This window comes from Gekko japonicus, unplaced genomic scaffold, assembly GCF_001447785.1.
Source record: "Gekko japonicus isolate JY-2015 unplaced genomic scaffold, Gekko_japonicus_V1.1 scaffold269, whole genome shotgun sequence".
Lineage (NCBI taxonomy): Eukaryota > Metazoa > Chordata > Lepidosauria > Squamata > Gekkonidae > Gekko > Gekko japonicus.
This window is the reverse complement of record NW_015168659.1, coordinates 74637-90968: the sequence shown is the minus strand read 5'-3', so window position 1 is coordinate 90968 and position 16332 is coordinate 74637. Positions and strand designations below refer to the sequence as shown.

General features: G+C 44.5%; 1 protein-coding gene across 1 annotated transcript in view; it reads right to left on the bottom strand.

Moving 5' to 3' along the window:
- The window catches only part of HMCN1 (hemicentin 1), a 234521-nt gene that overhangs the window by 146067 nt on the left and 72122 nt on the right, over window positions 1-16332 (bottom strand). The window contains exons 22-28 of the mRNA XM_015415242.1: window positions 15135-15413; window positions 13354-13635; window positions 8751-8859; window positions 6191-6360; window positions 4414-4568; window positions 2603-2726; window positions 131-232 (exon numbers count right to left, since the gene is read on the bottom strand). Of these exons, the coding sequence (XP_015270728.1) occupies window positions 131-232; window positions 2603-2726; window positions 4414-4568; window positions 6191-6360; window positions 8751-8859; window positions 13354-13635; window positions 15135-15413 (1221 nt within the window). The remainder of the gene's footprint in view (window positions 1-130; window positions 233-2602; window positions 2727-4413; window positions 4569-6190; window positions 6361-8750; window positions 8860-13353; window positions 13636-15134; window positions 15414-16332) is intronic.

Here is a 16332-nt window from a genome sequence, read left to right as displayed (position 1 = left end):
AGGGAAACCACCAAGGAAGACTCTGAAAAGGCAATGGGAAACCACCTCTGCTTCTCATTTGCCTTGACAGCCCCTTGCTGGGGTCACCATAAGCTGGCTGTGACTTGACAGCACTTTACAACACACATACCTGGCAGAGGATTCCCAGATGTTTTGCACTCCATCTGTATTGGATTGTTCATAACCACAGTCTCATTTATCATTTTCCCCGCGTCCATCAGACTGGGTGGCTCTAAAAAGAAGAAGAAAAGCATGGTCTTATGATTGTTCACCCACGCTGTGCACAGGCTCTTTTTGGCCTGTGCACTGCTGTTTCCATGATCTTGTCACAGAAAGAGTAGCTTTTTCTGGGCAAGGGAAGGCTGATATGGCTCAAAGAAAGGGCCATGAAAACATACTGCCAAATGCAGAGCGCCCCAGAATAGGATGTTTGGGGAACTGGGGTGCCTCGCACCATACACACAGGCTGCGGTCACACACACTAAATAATCCACTTTCAATGCACTTTCCAACTGGATTTTGCCAGTTCACACAGTAAAAATCCAGTCTGAAAGTGGATTGAAAGTGGATTATTTAGTGTATGTGACCACAGCCTCAGAGTCAATATTGGGGTGTGGAAGTAGAAGGAATAGGAACAGAGGAAAGATACTACAGCTTAGGGGTAGGCAACCCAGGACCCATATGCAAAACAGTGGCACACCAGACCATTTTGTATGGCAGGCAGGGCTGTTATTTTTTAACAAGCAACCAATGAAATCCCCTTGAGGTACTGGCAATGGCACTTGGGCTGGTAGCATAGAAGAATGCGATGGACATGACTTATGTCATCATTGCCTCTGGCCCTGTGTTGATGGCATCTGGATCTGAGTCAAACCTCTGAGGTTCTGTCAGAGTCACTGAGGCTTGGCTTAGTCTCAACCACATCATTCCATTTGTTGGCATACCAATTAGTTAGAGGAGTTTGGGCCTTTGGGCCAAGAAGATTGTTTCTACCTGCTATATAATTTTCCATAATCAATTCCTATACACCAAAAGCTACAATATCACTGACAGTTTTATCTCAGTTTCTCCTCAGTACAGGCCCAGAGTTCCTCAAAACCTTTCTGGATCTATAGCAAATCGATTATGAATATCTGGCAAGCAATGCTCCCTCTAAGCTGTGGAGTTTTGTGAGCAAAACTTCTACTTTGTGATCTACTGGCCTTAAAGTTGTGAGTGAGCGATTTGTCTGCTGCATAAATTAGTTTGCTCTGGGGCCATCCCTGAGTTAAGACAAAATTTGTGAGCTGGAGGCTAAAAAACTGTGAGCTAGCTCACACTAACTCAGCTTAGAGGGAACACTGCTGGCAAGTATGCCACTTCCACAGCTTACAGGGAGCATTGCAGGGGCCCACTCAGGTCAGGAAAATGGTGTGGGAGGAAAGAGTTATATCTACAATTCAATTAATTTAACCTCTCCATAGTTGCTGTTTATAATTTTTTTTAAAAAAATGGTTCAACCTATCATGAATCTTCCAGTGTTTTCTAGATTGGCCAGTTTAGACAGACCGAGGATTATTTTCTTTACTTCTTTACTTGGTAGCCATCATCATATCCAGAACACGGTTGAGGAAATTGAGGCACTTGCCTTGGGGACACAATGCTGAGGGGTGCAGAAAAAGTATACTATGACTAAAATAAATGTATTATTACTCTTGTAATTTATTTATTTACCTTTTTACCAAAATAACTACTATGAAACATGGGGGGGTGTAATTTTATATTCTTACCTCAGCCGCAAAATTGGCTACTTATGGCTCTGAGGGGTGTCTGCAGAGATCAGTCCTTGTGCCCAGTAAACTTCTCTTGCCACTTTCTGAGAGCCAGTTTGGTGTAGTGGTTAAGTGTGTAGTGGTTTGGTGTAGTGGTTAAGTGTGCGGACTCTAATCTGGGAGAACCGGGTTTGATTCCCCACTCCTCCACTTGCACCTGCTGGATGTGACCTTGGGTCAGTCACAAGCTCTGGCACAGCTGTCCTTGAAAAAGAGCAGTTTGTGTCAGAGTTCTCTCAGCCCCACCCACCTCACAGGGTGTCTGTTGTGGGGAGGGGAAGGGAAAAGGAGTTTGTAAGCCGCTCTGAGACACCTTTGGGTAGTGAAGGGCGGGGTATAAATCCAATCTCTTCTTCTTCTTCTTTCTGTGTCCATAAATAATAACATTACACCAAAACTAGTCTTGCAGATTCCCTGGCCTAGTTCTCACTGAGGTGACATGTCAAGGAGAAAGTTTCCAGTTTTGAATTCTTTTTGGCTTACTGCTGTTCTATATGGAGGCAGCTCTTTTCCCGTAGTGGATAAATGAATCATGTGAGCCATCACCTGCATTCTGAAGTAATTTATAGCCCAGATACAGGTTTACCACCTCAATTAGAACTCGACTTTAGCTACAGAAAAGTGATTATTGAGATTATAATGGTGAAGGATAAACCTCTAAAGTGACTAGAGGTGCTAAAAGCTTTTCAGATGCTTGCAAAACAGGAGGAACTGAACACAAAAACTGGCTGTGGGTGGGTAATTTTATGATCAATAGGACAAACTAAGCCACTAGTCAGGAAAACCATTACCATATATATGCAGCCGGATGTGCTGCTGAGCTTCCCCTGCCGCGTTTGTTGCTACACAGGTGTATCTGCCAGCATCTTCCACCAGGGCTCTGGCAATCTGCAGAATGCGGCCTGAAGATTCCAGCTGCTCCAGAACAACAAAGGCAAGCCAAGGGACCAATGAAATGATAAGTTCCATCACAACCAGTGAGATTTCCAAAAGCATGTATGCACACTAGCACAATTTCATTAAACCCCCATTCTACTTTTATGTTATGATAGTATTCGGGAGGGGGGGGATGCTGTGATGCTCAAAAATCCAGAAGTTAGTTAACCTTCCAGTTTAGGATACATTTTGCAGAATGGATAAACATTATATTATGCTAGCATGCTTGGACCTAGGTAGACTAAAATTCAGGGTACTGTTTGTAACTTGGCCTTTTTATTTGCTGGGAGCTTATTTATGCATTTAAAACATTTATACCCAATCTTTCCACTATTTTTGTAGGAATCAAGGCAGCTAACAAGATTTTTAACACCCAAATCATAATTAAAATAGATCAGATTGCCACACACATGGACCTTAGTGAGAGCAAACATTGACAGAAATATCAAGAAAAACAAGAAAAAAAACAGCAACATAAAAAGGTTTACTAGACTCCAATTGCCTTCTCTGGAATGTAAGCAAACACTGAGATGCATGATTCCTTCTAGCTTCCAGAAGGAAGGGGGTCCGGTAGGCCTTCTTTAGCAGTAAATTCCATAATCTAGGTAAACAGTTGAAAAGGCTATATGTCACATGCCCAATAGTTTTGCCAAGTCCAGCTTGGGAAATTCCTGGGGATTTGGGGGCAGAGCTTGGGGAGGGCGGAGCTTGGGGAGGGGGGACTTCATCAGGGATTGATGCCATAGGGTTCCCCCTCTGAAGTTGTATTCTGCTCCAGGGATACTGTAGTGTGGAGATCAGCTGTAATTCCAGGAGAACTCCACCCCCCCTTAGTTTAGGGTTGCCAGCCAGTCCCCAGTTGGGGGGTTGGGGATCCCCTGGTTTTGTGGGCTCCTGTTTGCTGCTGGCCAGCTGACTGAATGAAGGAAGTCCCCCCAGTAATGGGGAGCAACATGCCTATGTCACCCAAAAGTGACACAGGCACGTTGGTGATGTAGGGAGGGATGCTCTGGTTTTTGGGCAAAACACTATGGTTTAAGGTGGAGCCTGAAGATCTCCCAGGATTACCACTGATCTACAGATAATAGAGATAATAGAGAGAGATCGGTTCCCCTGGGGGAAATGGTTGCTTTGGAGGGTGGAATCTGTGGCATGACACCCTACTGAGGTTCCACACCTCCTCAAACTCCATCCACTACAGGCTCCATCCCCAAAATCTTCAGGAATTTCCCAAAGCAAAACTGGCAACCCTGCTTGGTTACCAGAGGTTGGATCTCTAGATCCTGGGCTTGCTTGATCAGTGCACTCCTCACTATAGATCTTTTCCTCCATTAATCCCAGTTTTTCAGACAAAAAGGATTAGGATTCTGGCTTTTGGGACCAAGTTATAAAACAAAATATATCATATTCAAAATATATCATAGAAGTTTGGGGAGGGGGGGAAAGAATGGGAGACTATGTATTGTAGTTACTAAAAATGTAGTGACAATTTGGCTCTCTGTATAAAACCAATGATCACATATTCCATTTTTCTGAAGAATGTCATGCCATTCAATAGCTTGTATGATTCTGCACCAGTAGAATTCTTGCCTCTGATTCCTCTGAACCAATAGGGCAACAACTGTTCATTGTTAGAACTGTTAATAAGTTAAAGCTTGGTACTCACTCTTATATTTTCTTGAGCTGTGTTCACAGGCCTACCATCTTTTAACCAGGTAATATAAGGCGTAGGAATGCCATTGGCGATGCACTGCAGTTTTACTGGTTTGTGTATGACTACAGATCTCTCAGAAGGCCCAGTCGATTTGATTGCTGGAGGGACTGCAGAAACCAATAAATAACTTTATGCAGTAGCTTCAAATTATAATATTATACCAGATTATTTACTTCAGTGAACTGCATCGGATTAGTTCTTGTGAGTCATCCTGCTACTATAGATATGCATATAGTCAGAAGAAATGAAGCAAACACCTTGCAATGATTACGCTAAGGGCCAAGCTAAATGATACATTGAATGCATAACTGCCACTGAAAATTACAACCATGTGTTTAATTCCTTCTTCTTTAATGACTACGTCAATTTGCCCCTGTCTTAACATCATGGAGTTCTGAGTTTCCTCCATCAGCAGTCAACATTATGAAGCAAGGGTAGGGAGACACAAAATACCGTACCATGGGTAAATTGCTCTGGTGCTCCAGAGTATTGTGCTTTAATGGCTTGTTTTGTTTTTATATTGAAAATTTATTATTGTTATGATTTTATGGTATTGTTTTCACTTGGAAGCAGCCTCAAGAAGCAGCATCTATATCCCCTAAATAAAATAAATAAAGAGTAGGAAGGGATTCAACCTGTATAAGAACATAAGAAGGACCCTTATGAATCAGACCAATGGTCCATTTAGTCCAGCATCCTGTTTCACACAGTGGCCAACCAGTTCCTCTGGATGGCCAACAACAGGGTATAGAGGCCAAGGCCTTCCCTTGATGTTGCCTCATGGCTCTGGGATTCTGAGGCTTAGTGCCTCTGAATGTGGAGGTTCCTCACAGTCACCATGGCTAGTGGCCATTGGCCCCTGCCACACGAGGGGGAAAGGGATGGGCTGAAGCGCGGCTTTTGAAAGCCGCACCAAAAGAAACACGCCGCGGCGGGATCACATTGATCCCCTGAGCATTCCCTCCCCGGCACGATCAGATGCCGGGGGAAGCGACGGAGGGGAATGAGAGACTGCCGAACTGCGCATGTCTGAGCATGCGCAGTTCAGGCAGGAGCCGGGGATGCGCTGGCAGAAAGACGGGCCGGCAATCCCACAGCCAGCCTTGATGCGGGCGTCGTGGATGAACCACCTCGGTAGGTGGTTCATTTTTGATGCGTCTCTCCGGGGGAAGGGCCGGATCAGGGACGGGCACGCAACGCTGCCCAGATGTTGCAGTGGGATCGCGCCCGTTTGCTCTGTCCCCGATCCGGCCCAAAACCCCTCGTGTTGACAGGGCAATTGATAGACTTATCCTCCTCTTTAGTGGCAGTCACAAATTTAATGTATATCTGACCATTAGAGTTTCTCCTGGCATCACTTTCATAGCACAGTAGATACTGTTCATGATGTGCACGCGTGCACACACACCATTGACTGTGGCAACCCTAGCATGGAACAGAATCACAGTGTGGACCTCTTCCATGTGGCTTGCAGTTTTTGAAGGAGGAGTTGCACTAACCATTAGAGTTTCTCCTGGCATCACTTTCATAACACAGTAGATACTGTTCATGATGTGCATGCGTGCACACACACCATTGACTGTGGCAACCCTAGCATGGAACAGAATCACAGTGTGGACCTCTTCCATGTGGCTTGCAGTTTTTGAAGGAGGAGTTGCACTGTTCTCTCCCCCAAACTGCCATGGTAACATAAAAAGGATTCTTAAAAACCATTTTACACAGCACGTACCATGCACAGTCACACCAAACTCTTTTTCGTGATCCCCTGCCTTGTTTGTTGCTATGCATTGATAATGGCCAGTGTCTGACACTTCTGCTCGTGAGATGAGAAGCTTGCGTCCATTGAGTAAGATCTTATATCCAGCTCCACCTTCGATTGGCTGGCCATTTTTCAACCATCTAGAGAACAGAAATCAGATATCTAAAAATGTATGGGTTATGTGCTTTAGATCACGTATAAGGTTGTATGCCTTAGAACATATAGAACACCTGTTTACAAAATAGAAACTACAGACTCAGAGATAAGGGCCAAGGCCTAGTCTAATGAGTAATCATGGCCTCATGAGCTCTCCTCAGGAATGCATGACACCTACCCCTGCGACCAGTGCACTGCAGGAAGCCTTAGAGTGGCAAAAGTGTTATAAATACCAGGAACCCCTCTTTTCTTTTCTGTTCTTTGCCTGGTCAACATATCCACCATGTTTTAATCTCGCTTTTCCTCCTCCAAGGAGCTCAGAATAGTAGACACAGATCTTCCTTCTGCCATTTTATACTCACAACGACACTGTGAGATAAGTTATGTGAAAAGAGAGCAACTGGCCCTGTATGTTCTACAGCAAAGAGGCCCGTTCCCCGACGCTGGGGAATTGGGCCCCGGGGGGAACCCCGCCCCGGCGTGCGCGTCACCAAGAAGTGACGCTATGACGCCGGGCACGCTGGGGGCGGGGCCACGGCCATACAAGGGAAAACACCGGGAGCCGGCCGGGAGTCCCCCGCAGAGGAGGGGAGTGCCACTTGGCAACCATAGAGATAAGTTATGCGCAAAGACAGCAACTGGCCCTGTATGTTCTACAGCAAGTAGAGATTGGAAGCCCAAACTTCCCTCATCTGAGTTCAATACTCTAAGAAGTACACCACAGAAGCACTACTACAAATGGCTGCATTTTGCACCTTAGGCTTCAGCTTCCAGTTCTTTCAGTTCAAACTAATGAATGCTGAGCTGGAGAGTGCATTTTCTAGATCTGAATGCACCACTCTAGGTTGCCCCAAACACATGCATATATTAACTCTTCTTCCTTTATCAAATTGCAGTTCACTTAAATGGAGTATATCTGTGTTGGATAAAGGCTTTTAAAAAATGACAAGCAGGGAAAAGTGAGAACAGTGTTCTGAAACAGAAAAGGGGCAATCAAAAATTTTTTGCCTGCTAGATTTGATACCATTGGGTTGTGAATTTGCTAAGAAGCCTTGGACTCCACTTAATACAAAATAGCATTTTGATTTATGCATGGTCATTGTACCTACCTTGACTCACTATACCCTTTGATGAAGGATTTTCTTCGAAACGGTCTTAATATTATGTACGGTACTGTTGGGGAATACTGGACAGTATTTTCTATGGACTGTTATTGCCCCTAGGAGGGCTTATGCTTGTGAACTATTTTAGATTGTATTACTTTAAGAATCACCATTCTGTGTTTTGTGGGACTTTATGATGTGCACTACATTCTTTTGAAGTGCTGTATGTGTTTATAAATTCAGTATATTTAATATATTCCTATGAGTATCATTACTTGTCTTTAAAAACTTTTTGGGAGAGTTTCTATGTTTTCATTTGGAGTCTAAAAGTTTGCCTGAATTACAACTGATCTCCAAACAAAAGAGATCAGTTCCCCTGGAGAAAATGGCTGCTTTGGAGGATGGGCCCTATGGCATTTCAGCCCACTAAGGTTCCTCTGCTTCCCAAACCCTGTCCTCCCCGAGCTCCACCCCGGCTCTCCAGTAACTTCCTAACCCAGAGTCATCAATCATATATATACCCTTAGCTTTTTTACATACACAAATTTCTGTTTGCCTCTGCTGGCTTTCCAAGCCATACTGGGGAGGACAAAATAAACTCTTGAAGAAAAAGCATACAACCCAATGCACAATTTCACAACCCTAAAGAAATTTTTGAGTGGAGAGGACAGAGAAAGAAGAAGAGGAGGAGGAGGAGGAGATTGGATTTATACCCCGCCCTTCACTTGGAGTCTCAGAGCGGCTTACAAACTCCTTTCCCTTCCCCTCCCCACAACAGACACCCTGTGAGGTGGGTGGGGCTGAGAGAGCTCTGACAGAAACTGCTCTTTTTCAGGGACAGCTGTGCCAGAGTTTGTGACTGACCCAAGGTCACATCAGCAGGTGCAAGTGGAGGAGTGGGGAATCAAACCCGGTTCTCCCAGATTAGAGTCCGCGCACTTAACCACTACACCAAAATGGGGGGGGGGGATTATATATAACACAGGAAATTCTGAATGCTTCTGGAGGCCCGAGAGTCTAAGTGGATCTGTGGTTTGCCTCCTGAAGGCAATTATGTTCTATCTAGCACACACACACAAAATATCTGAATCATACCATGTTAAGAGTATTTCATTCCCACTAAAGGAAAAGGACATCACCACCCTGAGAAATAGGGCCACATACATGTCCCTTTCTTTTTAGCACATGGTCAAACTATATTTAAACCTTTACCCCCAGCCAAATCTCAGGCCAATTCATGCATATTTTACAATTGCCCTTCTGCTCCTTACGTGATTGTTGGCAAAGGCGTTCCTGTTGCTGGACAGTCCAACTCCAAAGGGCTGTGGAGAATCACAATATAGTCTGAAGATTCGTTTCCTCCTTCCATACTTGGTGGCACTAATCAGAAAGCCAAAACAGGAGGCACAATCAGTGCTCAGCACGCAGAAGGACCCACGTTCAATTCCCAGCATCTACGGGTATAAGGATCTGATAGGAGATTATGTGAATGGCCTCTGCCTGAGACTCCGGAGAGCTGCTGCCAGTCAGAGTAGAACATACTGATGCTGATAGAGCCATGGCCTGACATAGCAGAAAGCAGTTTGATGTGTGAGAAATACTGCCAGAATTCAAAACCAATATTTAAAGGAGCGTTTCATGCTTCTCCCTTTCTTGAGTAATAGAAAATTCAAGGAAAACTTTACAGAGTTTCCTTTATCAAGTTTCTTTGGATGGGAGATTAGATCACTGAAGACTTCTGCTACTAGGGATTTAAAACACTAAAAGTTTACAGGATCAAACAACAAGGGTTTATTTAACACCGATATAGATTGCTGTAAACCTTCAAACAGTTTCCAAGGCTTAGAAAACTGGCAATGGGTTACTTGTGTGTTACAGAATCATTTGTGCCTGAAGAATTTGTAATCTTCTTACTGATCTTACTGTTAATTGTCAGTGCACAGGACTGACACTGCAGCATAACAGCATGTTATTTTTAAATGACAAATATCAGTAGTAGAGCTGATAATATGTAAGCAGATTATATGGGCTAGGTACAGCATGAGCCCATTAATGTTTAAATGACAAAAACCTGAGAATATAAATACTACGAGGATTGCTCTGGCTGCACAAAGTGTGTTGGATATGTGCAAAACCCAAAGGTATGTTAGTTTGGTGCAAAACTCATATCTGTTTTATTCCCCCAAGAAATGTTTTTGTAATAAAAATCTATTGGCCTTTTAAAAAAAAAATGTTTAAATGATAAAAATGGCTGCTTTTTTTACATGAAATGAAAATCCCAAATGGTACCTGTAATGACCTATTTGTGTACAAGCTGAGCAGGCAATACAAGAGCATAAATATGAACACTAGTTTCAAAGCAGCACCAGCTACTCTCAGACTGAACAAATCAGTTTCAGCATCCCTGCAACCCTACAGGTGGATTTGACTCATGATTATGTAAGCCAAGAAAACTTTAGAGAAAGAGTAGCCCCAAATGATGAGAAGAGTCCACTGTCACCCAGTGATACTAACCAATGTTCCCTCTAAGCTGCAGAGCCTCATGAGCCAGAATTTTACTTAATGAGCCAAAAGACCTACTAGGATTAAAGTTGTGAGTGAGCCTGCATTTTAAAAAAACACAGAGGGAGGGAGGGAGGGAGGGAGTGAAGGAGGTATTCCCTACTCCTCCGCAGATGCAACTGTTTGCAGTCAGTAAAACACAGAAAACTAAGTACTTCTTTATATGATGGATAAATAACCTGATTTGTAACTCAGTTTATTCTCAGCCATCCCATGCATTCAGAGCATCTTTTGTAAAATATGTATTGTTCTTCACCAGACTTTTGATCTTTGTGACCTTAGGTTTGGTTTTCCAATGAAGAAGAAATCAGTGGAGCAGAACACTGGAGTGAAATGGGAGCATAACTGAGTACAAACATCATGTAAATAGTTGTGTTCTGTGCACATCATGCACTCTATGTGACTCTGTCCTTGAAGACAACATAGAAACCCCACTTGTAGTTATTACTAGAAGCTGGGTGAAGTATGCCCTGACCTGTATTACCTAGGCTAGCCTGATCTCATCAGATCTTGGAAGCTAAGCAGGGTTAGCCCTTGTTAGTACTTGGATGGGAGACCACCAAGGAAGTCCAGGGTTGCTATGGGGAGGCAGGCAATGGCAAACCACTTCTGTTCATCTCTTGCCTTGAAAACCCTACAGGGTCACCATAAATCAGCTGGGACTTGACACCAGTTGGAGTATGCAAATTTCACTTATTCTATAGTTGCTCTACTGGTTAACAATCAGTTTCCAAGTTCATTTCAAACTACTGGTGATAGCCTAAACAGCCTTTCATGACCCTCATATCTGCATGACCGCCTTTCTTGATTCATCTTAGCAAAACCTTTTGAAGAGGCCACCTTGCAAAAGGGTAAGATTTACCTGCTTCCCATACCCAAACGTTCTCCGTAGTCGCTCCCAGCTTGCGGAATGGCCTGCCTGACAGGTCAGGAAAGTTCCTGCACTTCTTTCCTTCTGCAGACTTTTTAAAAAATGAATTGTTCAGGAGGGCATCTTTATAAAGGGAAGAGAGTTTTAGTTAGTTAGTTTTAAGGCCGGTAAGAGTTTTTAGACAGTTTTCACTGTTTATTGTATATATCATGCTATTTTTGCATTGCTTTCTAGTTTTGTAGTCTGATTTTCTTCCACTGTCTGTGCTGTGTCTTAAACTGTTATTATTCCATTGTGTCAAGTTTACTTAATCTTGTTTTAGTGGTTTGTTTCTTGTATTATTAAGCTATTATTTTTGCTTTACCGTCTAATTTTATAATCCATTCGTAATGACTGTATGGATTGTATTGTCTTTATAACATTTTTTAAATGTAATCCACCTTTGGTCTCAGTGGGAAAGACAAATGAAATAAATAAACGATCCTTCCTGAAACCAGGGTTGAGATTGGAAACAAGAGATTCAGGCAAGGAGACCTAATTAACACACCTGCTCTGCCAGGAGTTCAATAGGTAGCCAAGGAAAATGCTGTTTCTTGCAGGGAGTCTCAGCTGTTGTGGATGGTTTCCTTCCCAAAGAAGAGGGTCTGTATTCCAGTTCAGTACAGAAAGGTCTTTGTGAAGGACTTGATCTGTTTAATGGGATTTTGTACAAATCAATTTTCTTAAGGTTCTAGTGGAATTATGGCTTCGTTTTTGTTCTTGGATTGTAGGCATATTTCCATAAAATGCCGGATCACACCCTGCAACCATGAAACCACATTTTAATTATTCTGATTACTGGAACAAAAATAATCTGGATCAAGAGGTATATTTGCATTTCAGCAGTTGTAAGGTTGGAATTGGTGGTCCACAGAACCTTCAGATCTTGGGAGCAGCCAGGTACCTCTCTATATTCAGCCCTCCTGAAAGAAAGCATATAGATGGGGAAGGAAGGAAGGAAGGAAGGAAGGAAGGAAGGAAGGAAGGAAGGAAGGAAGGAAGGAAGGAAGGAAGGAAGGAAGGAAGGGGAGAGGTGGAAAGAAAGCATATAGATGGGGAAAGAGAGAAAGAAAGAAAGAAAGAAAGAAAGAAAGAAAGAAAGAAAGAAAGGCCTTCAGAGGAGCCCTTGGTTGTGTTCCTTGAAGAAGGCCATTGGGGGGGGGAGGCCCCCCAGACCACCTTTCCTGCAGAGGGAGCCCCAAAGCCTCCCCCCCATGGCACTGTCAGCAGAAGGCCCTCAGAGGAGTCCCGGGCCATGTTCCTGGAAGAAGGCTGTTGAAGGGAAGGGAGGCAGACGTGCAGCCTGGGCAGGAGAAAGTGAGCCCAGAATCTTTTGTGTCTCTGGGAGCAATGTGCTCTGCGTGGCACAGGAGCTCCTGGGGCTCACTTATCCAGCAGCCAAGTTTAAATTGGACTGCAGGAGAAAGTGAACCCAGGATCTTCTGTGCTACCAGAACAATGATCCCCCCGATGGCTCTGGAGCACAGTCTCAGTTCAGGTGGGGAGGCATGGCCCCAAACTACCCTGTGAGGCACAAACCCACCCATCAGCACTCAAAGCCTGGCTCAGCTACCCACTGACCCAGACCATCCTTCCAGTGAGGGGCCTGCTGGCAGTGGGAGGCCCAGGAAGAAGTGCTGGTCTGCATTTCTGGCCAAAGGCCATTGACAGGATGACTCCCCAACCGCTCCAGGATGGCTGGGTGCAACAGCAGAGGCAGGAAAGCAGCTTGGGGTTCGGCAGCAGCAGTGCCTCAGTTGGCAGGACAGCAGTTCCCATCTTGTGCCACTCAGCCAGGAGGGCTGCTGGGAGTAGGCACCCTTTATAGCCCAGGCTGGGGGCTAAGTGGGAGGGCAGGGCCACCCACTACTCAGACCCTTGGGCTGAGATGAATATCTGTGCACTGGGGGCTGAAAATCTGTGCACTAGCATGGGCTAGCACACCTTAGGGGGAACCCTCATACCAACATGCATATGTGCACAAAACGTGAGGAATAGTCCATTATTAAAATTGTTGGAGGCCTCCCACTGATCACCTGTGGTGGTGGCAGAAAAGTACTTTTAAAACCCACTGGCATCCTCTGCTCTGGCACGTCACTTCCAGGTACAGCCTGGAAATGACAACATGTGGCTCTAGGAATCATGATTCCTAAAGTAACCCATTGTTACTTCCAGGTTATACCTGGAAGTCACATAGTGATGTTGGTGACATCACACACACCCATATCCCTGCCTCCTAACCCTCCCACTGGTTGCTACCCTATCCATTACAGTCTTAATACCGATCGGGACAAGAGAAATTCTGTAGAGACTAAACCTAGTCTTGAATATACTTATGGAAATGTAAATTTGGGAACAAGCTAAACAGAAAGCACAATTTAAATGCAATGTTGATTACATACCGAGGATTTCCACATCATATTTGATCTCCTTTTCTCCTGCTATGCTGGTAGCCACACATACATACTGCCCATGGTCAGCCTTTCCGGCATTCAAGATCTCCAGTTTCCTCCCCCCGGCCACAATGTGGAGATTATCGCTTATTTTCACAGGAACACCCTCCTTTAACCAGGTAAGCAGAGGAGGAGGGTTGCCAGCAGCATTACACTCCAAAACCAGCGAACTGCCAGCAACTACTTGTTTGCTGTGGGCTGTTTCAGAGTCACCTTCAATGACTGGAGGAACTTGAGGAAGAGAAAAGGAAAGAAGTGTTCTGTGAGCAATGCAATCTAAGCCAGAAAATATATTTAAATCCCCACTCTGTTATGAAGCTTACTGAGTGACTTTGGGGCAGTCACTCTAACCTTCCTCATAGGGTTGTAGTGTCAATGACATGGAGGATAATCATGTACACAGCCCTGAGCTCCTTGGGGGAAGGGGACAATGAAAAATGTGATTGAGACAGGGATACATACTCACACATGTGTGTTGGGGAAGGGAGGGAAGCAACTCAGTCCTTAAAAGAAATATCCTTTCTAGGAATCAAAGTTCTTTCTTGCTGCCGGAAAGCACTTCTTATGATTTCCAGCCACGCAAAGGGTTAAAGTGATCGACTTTGGATTCCTTGAGAGGATTCTAGCTCTCACTGAAGACTGGAGATTTAAGCTGTCTGCCCAGACCATACAGGCTCTGTTAGGTGGGGGAGGGAGTTCCCCTGGAATTACAGCTGATCTCCAAACTACAGAGATCAGTTCCTGTGGAGAAAATGGAAGCTTCAGAGAGGGAACTCTATAGAATCACAGCCCTGCTAAGCTCCCCCCTCCCTTCCAAAGCCTCCACCCTCCCCTAGCACTGTCTCCAAATCTCCAGGAATCTCCCAGTCCAGTACAGGCAACCCTAGACTCTGCATTGTTTCCTTGCTCTCACAACATGAGAACAAACTGAGAAAGGTGTACGGTCTGGTTTTTGGGTCCACAAAGCAACCCAGGATGCAGGGATTTTGTTCCCTTTCCCCCATGGTCCTTGTACCCCAACACAGAAGAATACGGCACATGAGAATGGACATGTCCTTTCTGCACATTTGGATATCTAGCCACCATGGTTTCCCTATACAAAGAACCCAGGTACAGTTCTGTATGGGGAAAGCGAATACTCCCACCACAGGCCATGTATGTTCACTTAAATGATTGCACATCCAGGGCTTTTTTTGTAGAAAAAGCCCAGCAGGAACTCATTAGCATAATAGGCCACACCCAACAGCTGAAACTCATTAGCATATCCAGCCACACCCATGAGAGCATAGCTCATTAGCATATTAGGCTGCACCCCCATTTTACCAGAAGTATAGTCATCCAGCCACACCCACCTTTTGCTTCTTATTCTGTTTACCATGTTTGTTGTCAAAACCTAGGGCTTTTTTCGTAGCAGGAACTCCTTTGCATGTTAGGCCATACACCCCTAATGTAGCCAATCCTAATGAGTTTCTGCTATTGGGTGTGGCCTATTATGCTAATGAGTTCCTGCTGGACGTGGTCAACTTGGGAGCCAGCCGGAACTCCGTTCCTGTGCGTTCCTGCCCAAAAATAGCCCTGGCAACATCTATTTCTGTGAGCTGGGTGTGCTAGAAACTAGAAAATCGCGTCTGACCATTTCACAGCACCACAAACAGCAAACAGAAGTAGGTTAAGAAAAATGACAAGACTGCCCCCCCCTTCAAAGTGGATTATATCTAATATCTTTATACCATAGACATCCACTTGAAATGTCTTTTCAGCAGTCCCAGCTACATTTGTTGCTTGGCATGTGTACTTAGCAGAATCGGAGATCTGAGCGCGAGGGATCTGAAGGAATTGTCCCCTTTCCAGGTAAAGGGCTTCTGGGCTGGAAATAATTGGACGTCCATCTTTATACCATGTTATTGTAGGACCTGGGATTCCCCTTGTCTCACACTCCAGCTTTATTGCACTGTTCAGCAATGTCGAGACCTCAGTGGTAATATTTCCTCCTTTAATAGCAGGTGGGACTATTGGCGAGAAAGCAAAAGAAAAAAAAATCAAGATGCAAACCAGCACAGACATCATCACTGCTTCAAACAGTAAAGTGCCCTCCCCTGCCAACCATCCCAGTATAATCACGAAAGCAACAAAACTGGTCCATCCACAGAAAAGGCAAGGATTTATACAGTTGGGGGAGGGTTCCCCCAATATGCAGAAAAATAAGATTTTCTAAGTCCTAAAAGCAGCTTGATAATAGCTGAATATGCACCAGGGGACAGGAAGGTTGACAGCAGCCGAGTGTCAGTTAAAGGGAAAAGAAAGGTGGAGCAGGGGAGGGAAATAGCCTGTTCAAGCTGCTAAGAATGTATAGAATCCTGGAACTGGGATTTACAAATCAGACCCTGAGATTCTCCAAGGTCCACCCAGCTTGTTCTTTCTAATAGATAGCTTTATGATTGAGTACTTATCACAAAGGCAGCAAAAGGATCCATGCAACGGGAATCCCAAGGCATGCAGAAAAACCTTAGTTTGTAAATTTAAAGAAAAGGCCTGGTGTGCACTGAGCGTCCTTACTGCCGCAAGAATATTAATTGTCATTTAGGCTGCAGTCATACCTGCCATTTGGTGCAGAGGGGAAGCAAGCCTATTTCCCCCTGTTGAAATTGACACGGCATTGTGCGATCACACATCCTTTGTCGCTGCGTGCTCAGCCCATCACTGCCCGATCAGACGGCACATGGCTGAGTGGGGGGGTGGGGTTGCCTTTTGTTTCCCATGTGCATAAACTAGGAATCTGACGATTTTAAGGTTCTGTTTTTGCTTGACAATCAAGATGCGGAAATAACTGAAATAGTAGCAAGGTTTCTTCTTAGCGCTATGGCTATACGTTCTGATAAGTAACCATTGTTTTTTCTGCTTTCATGGTGTTTTTCTGCGCCGTAGCTC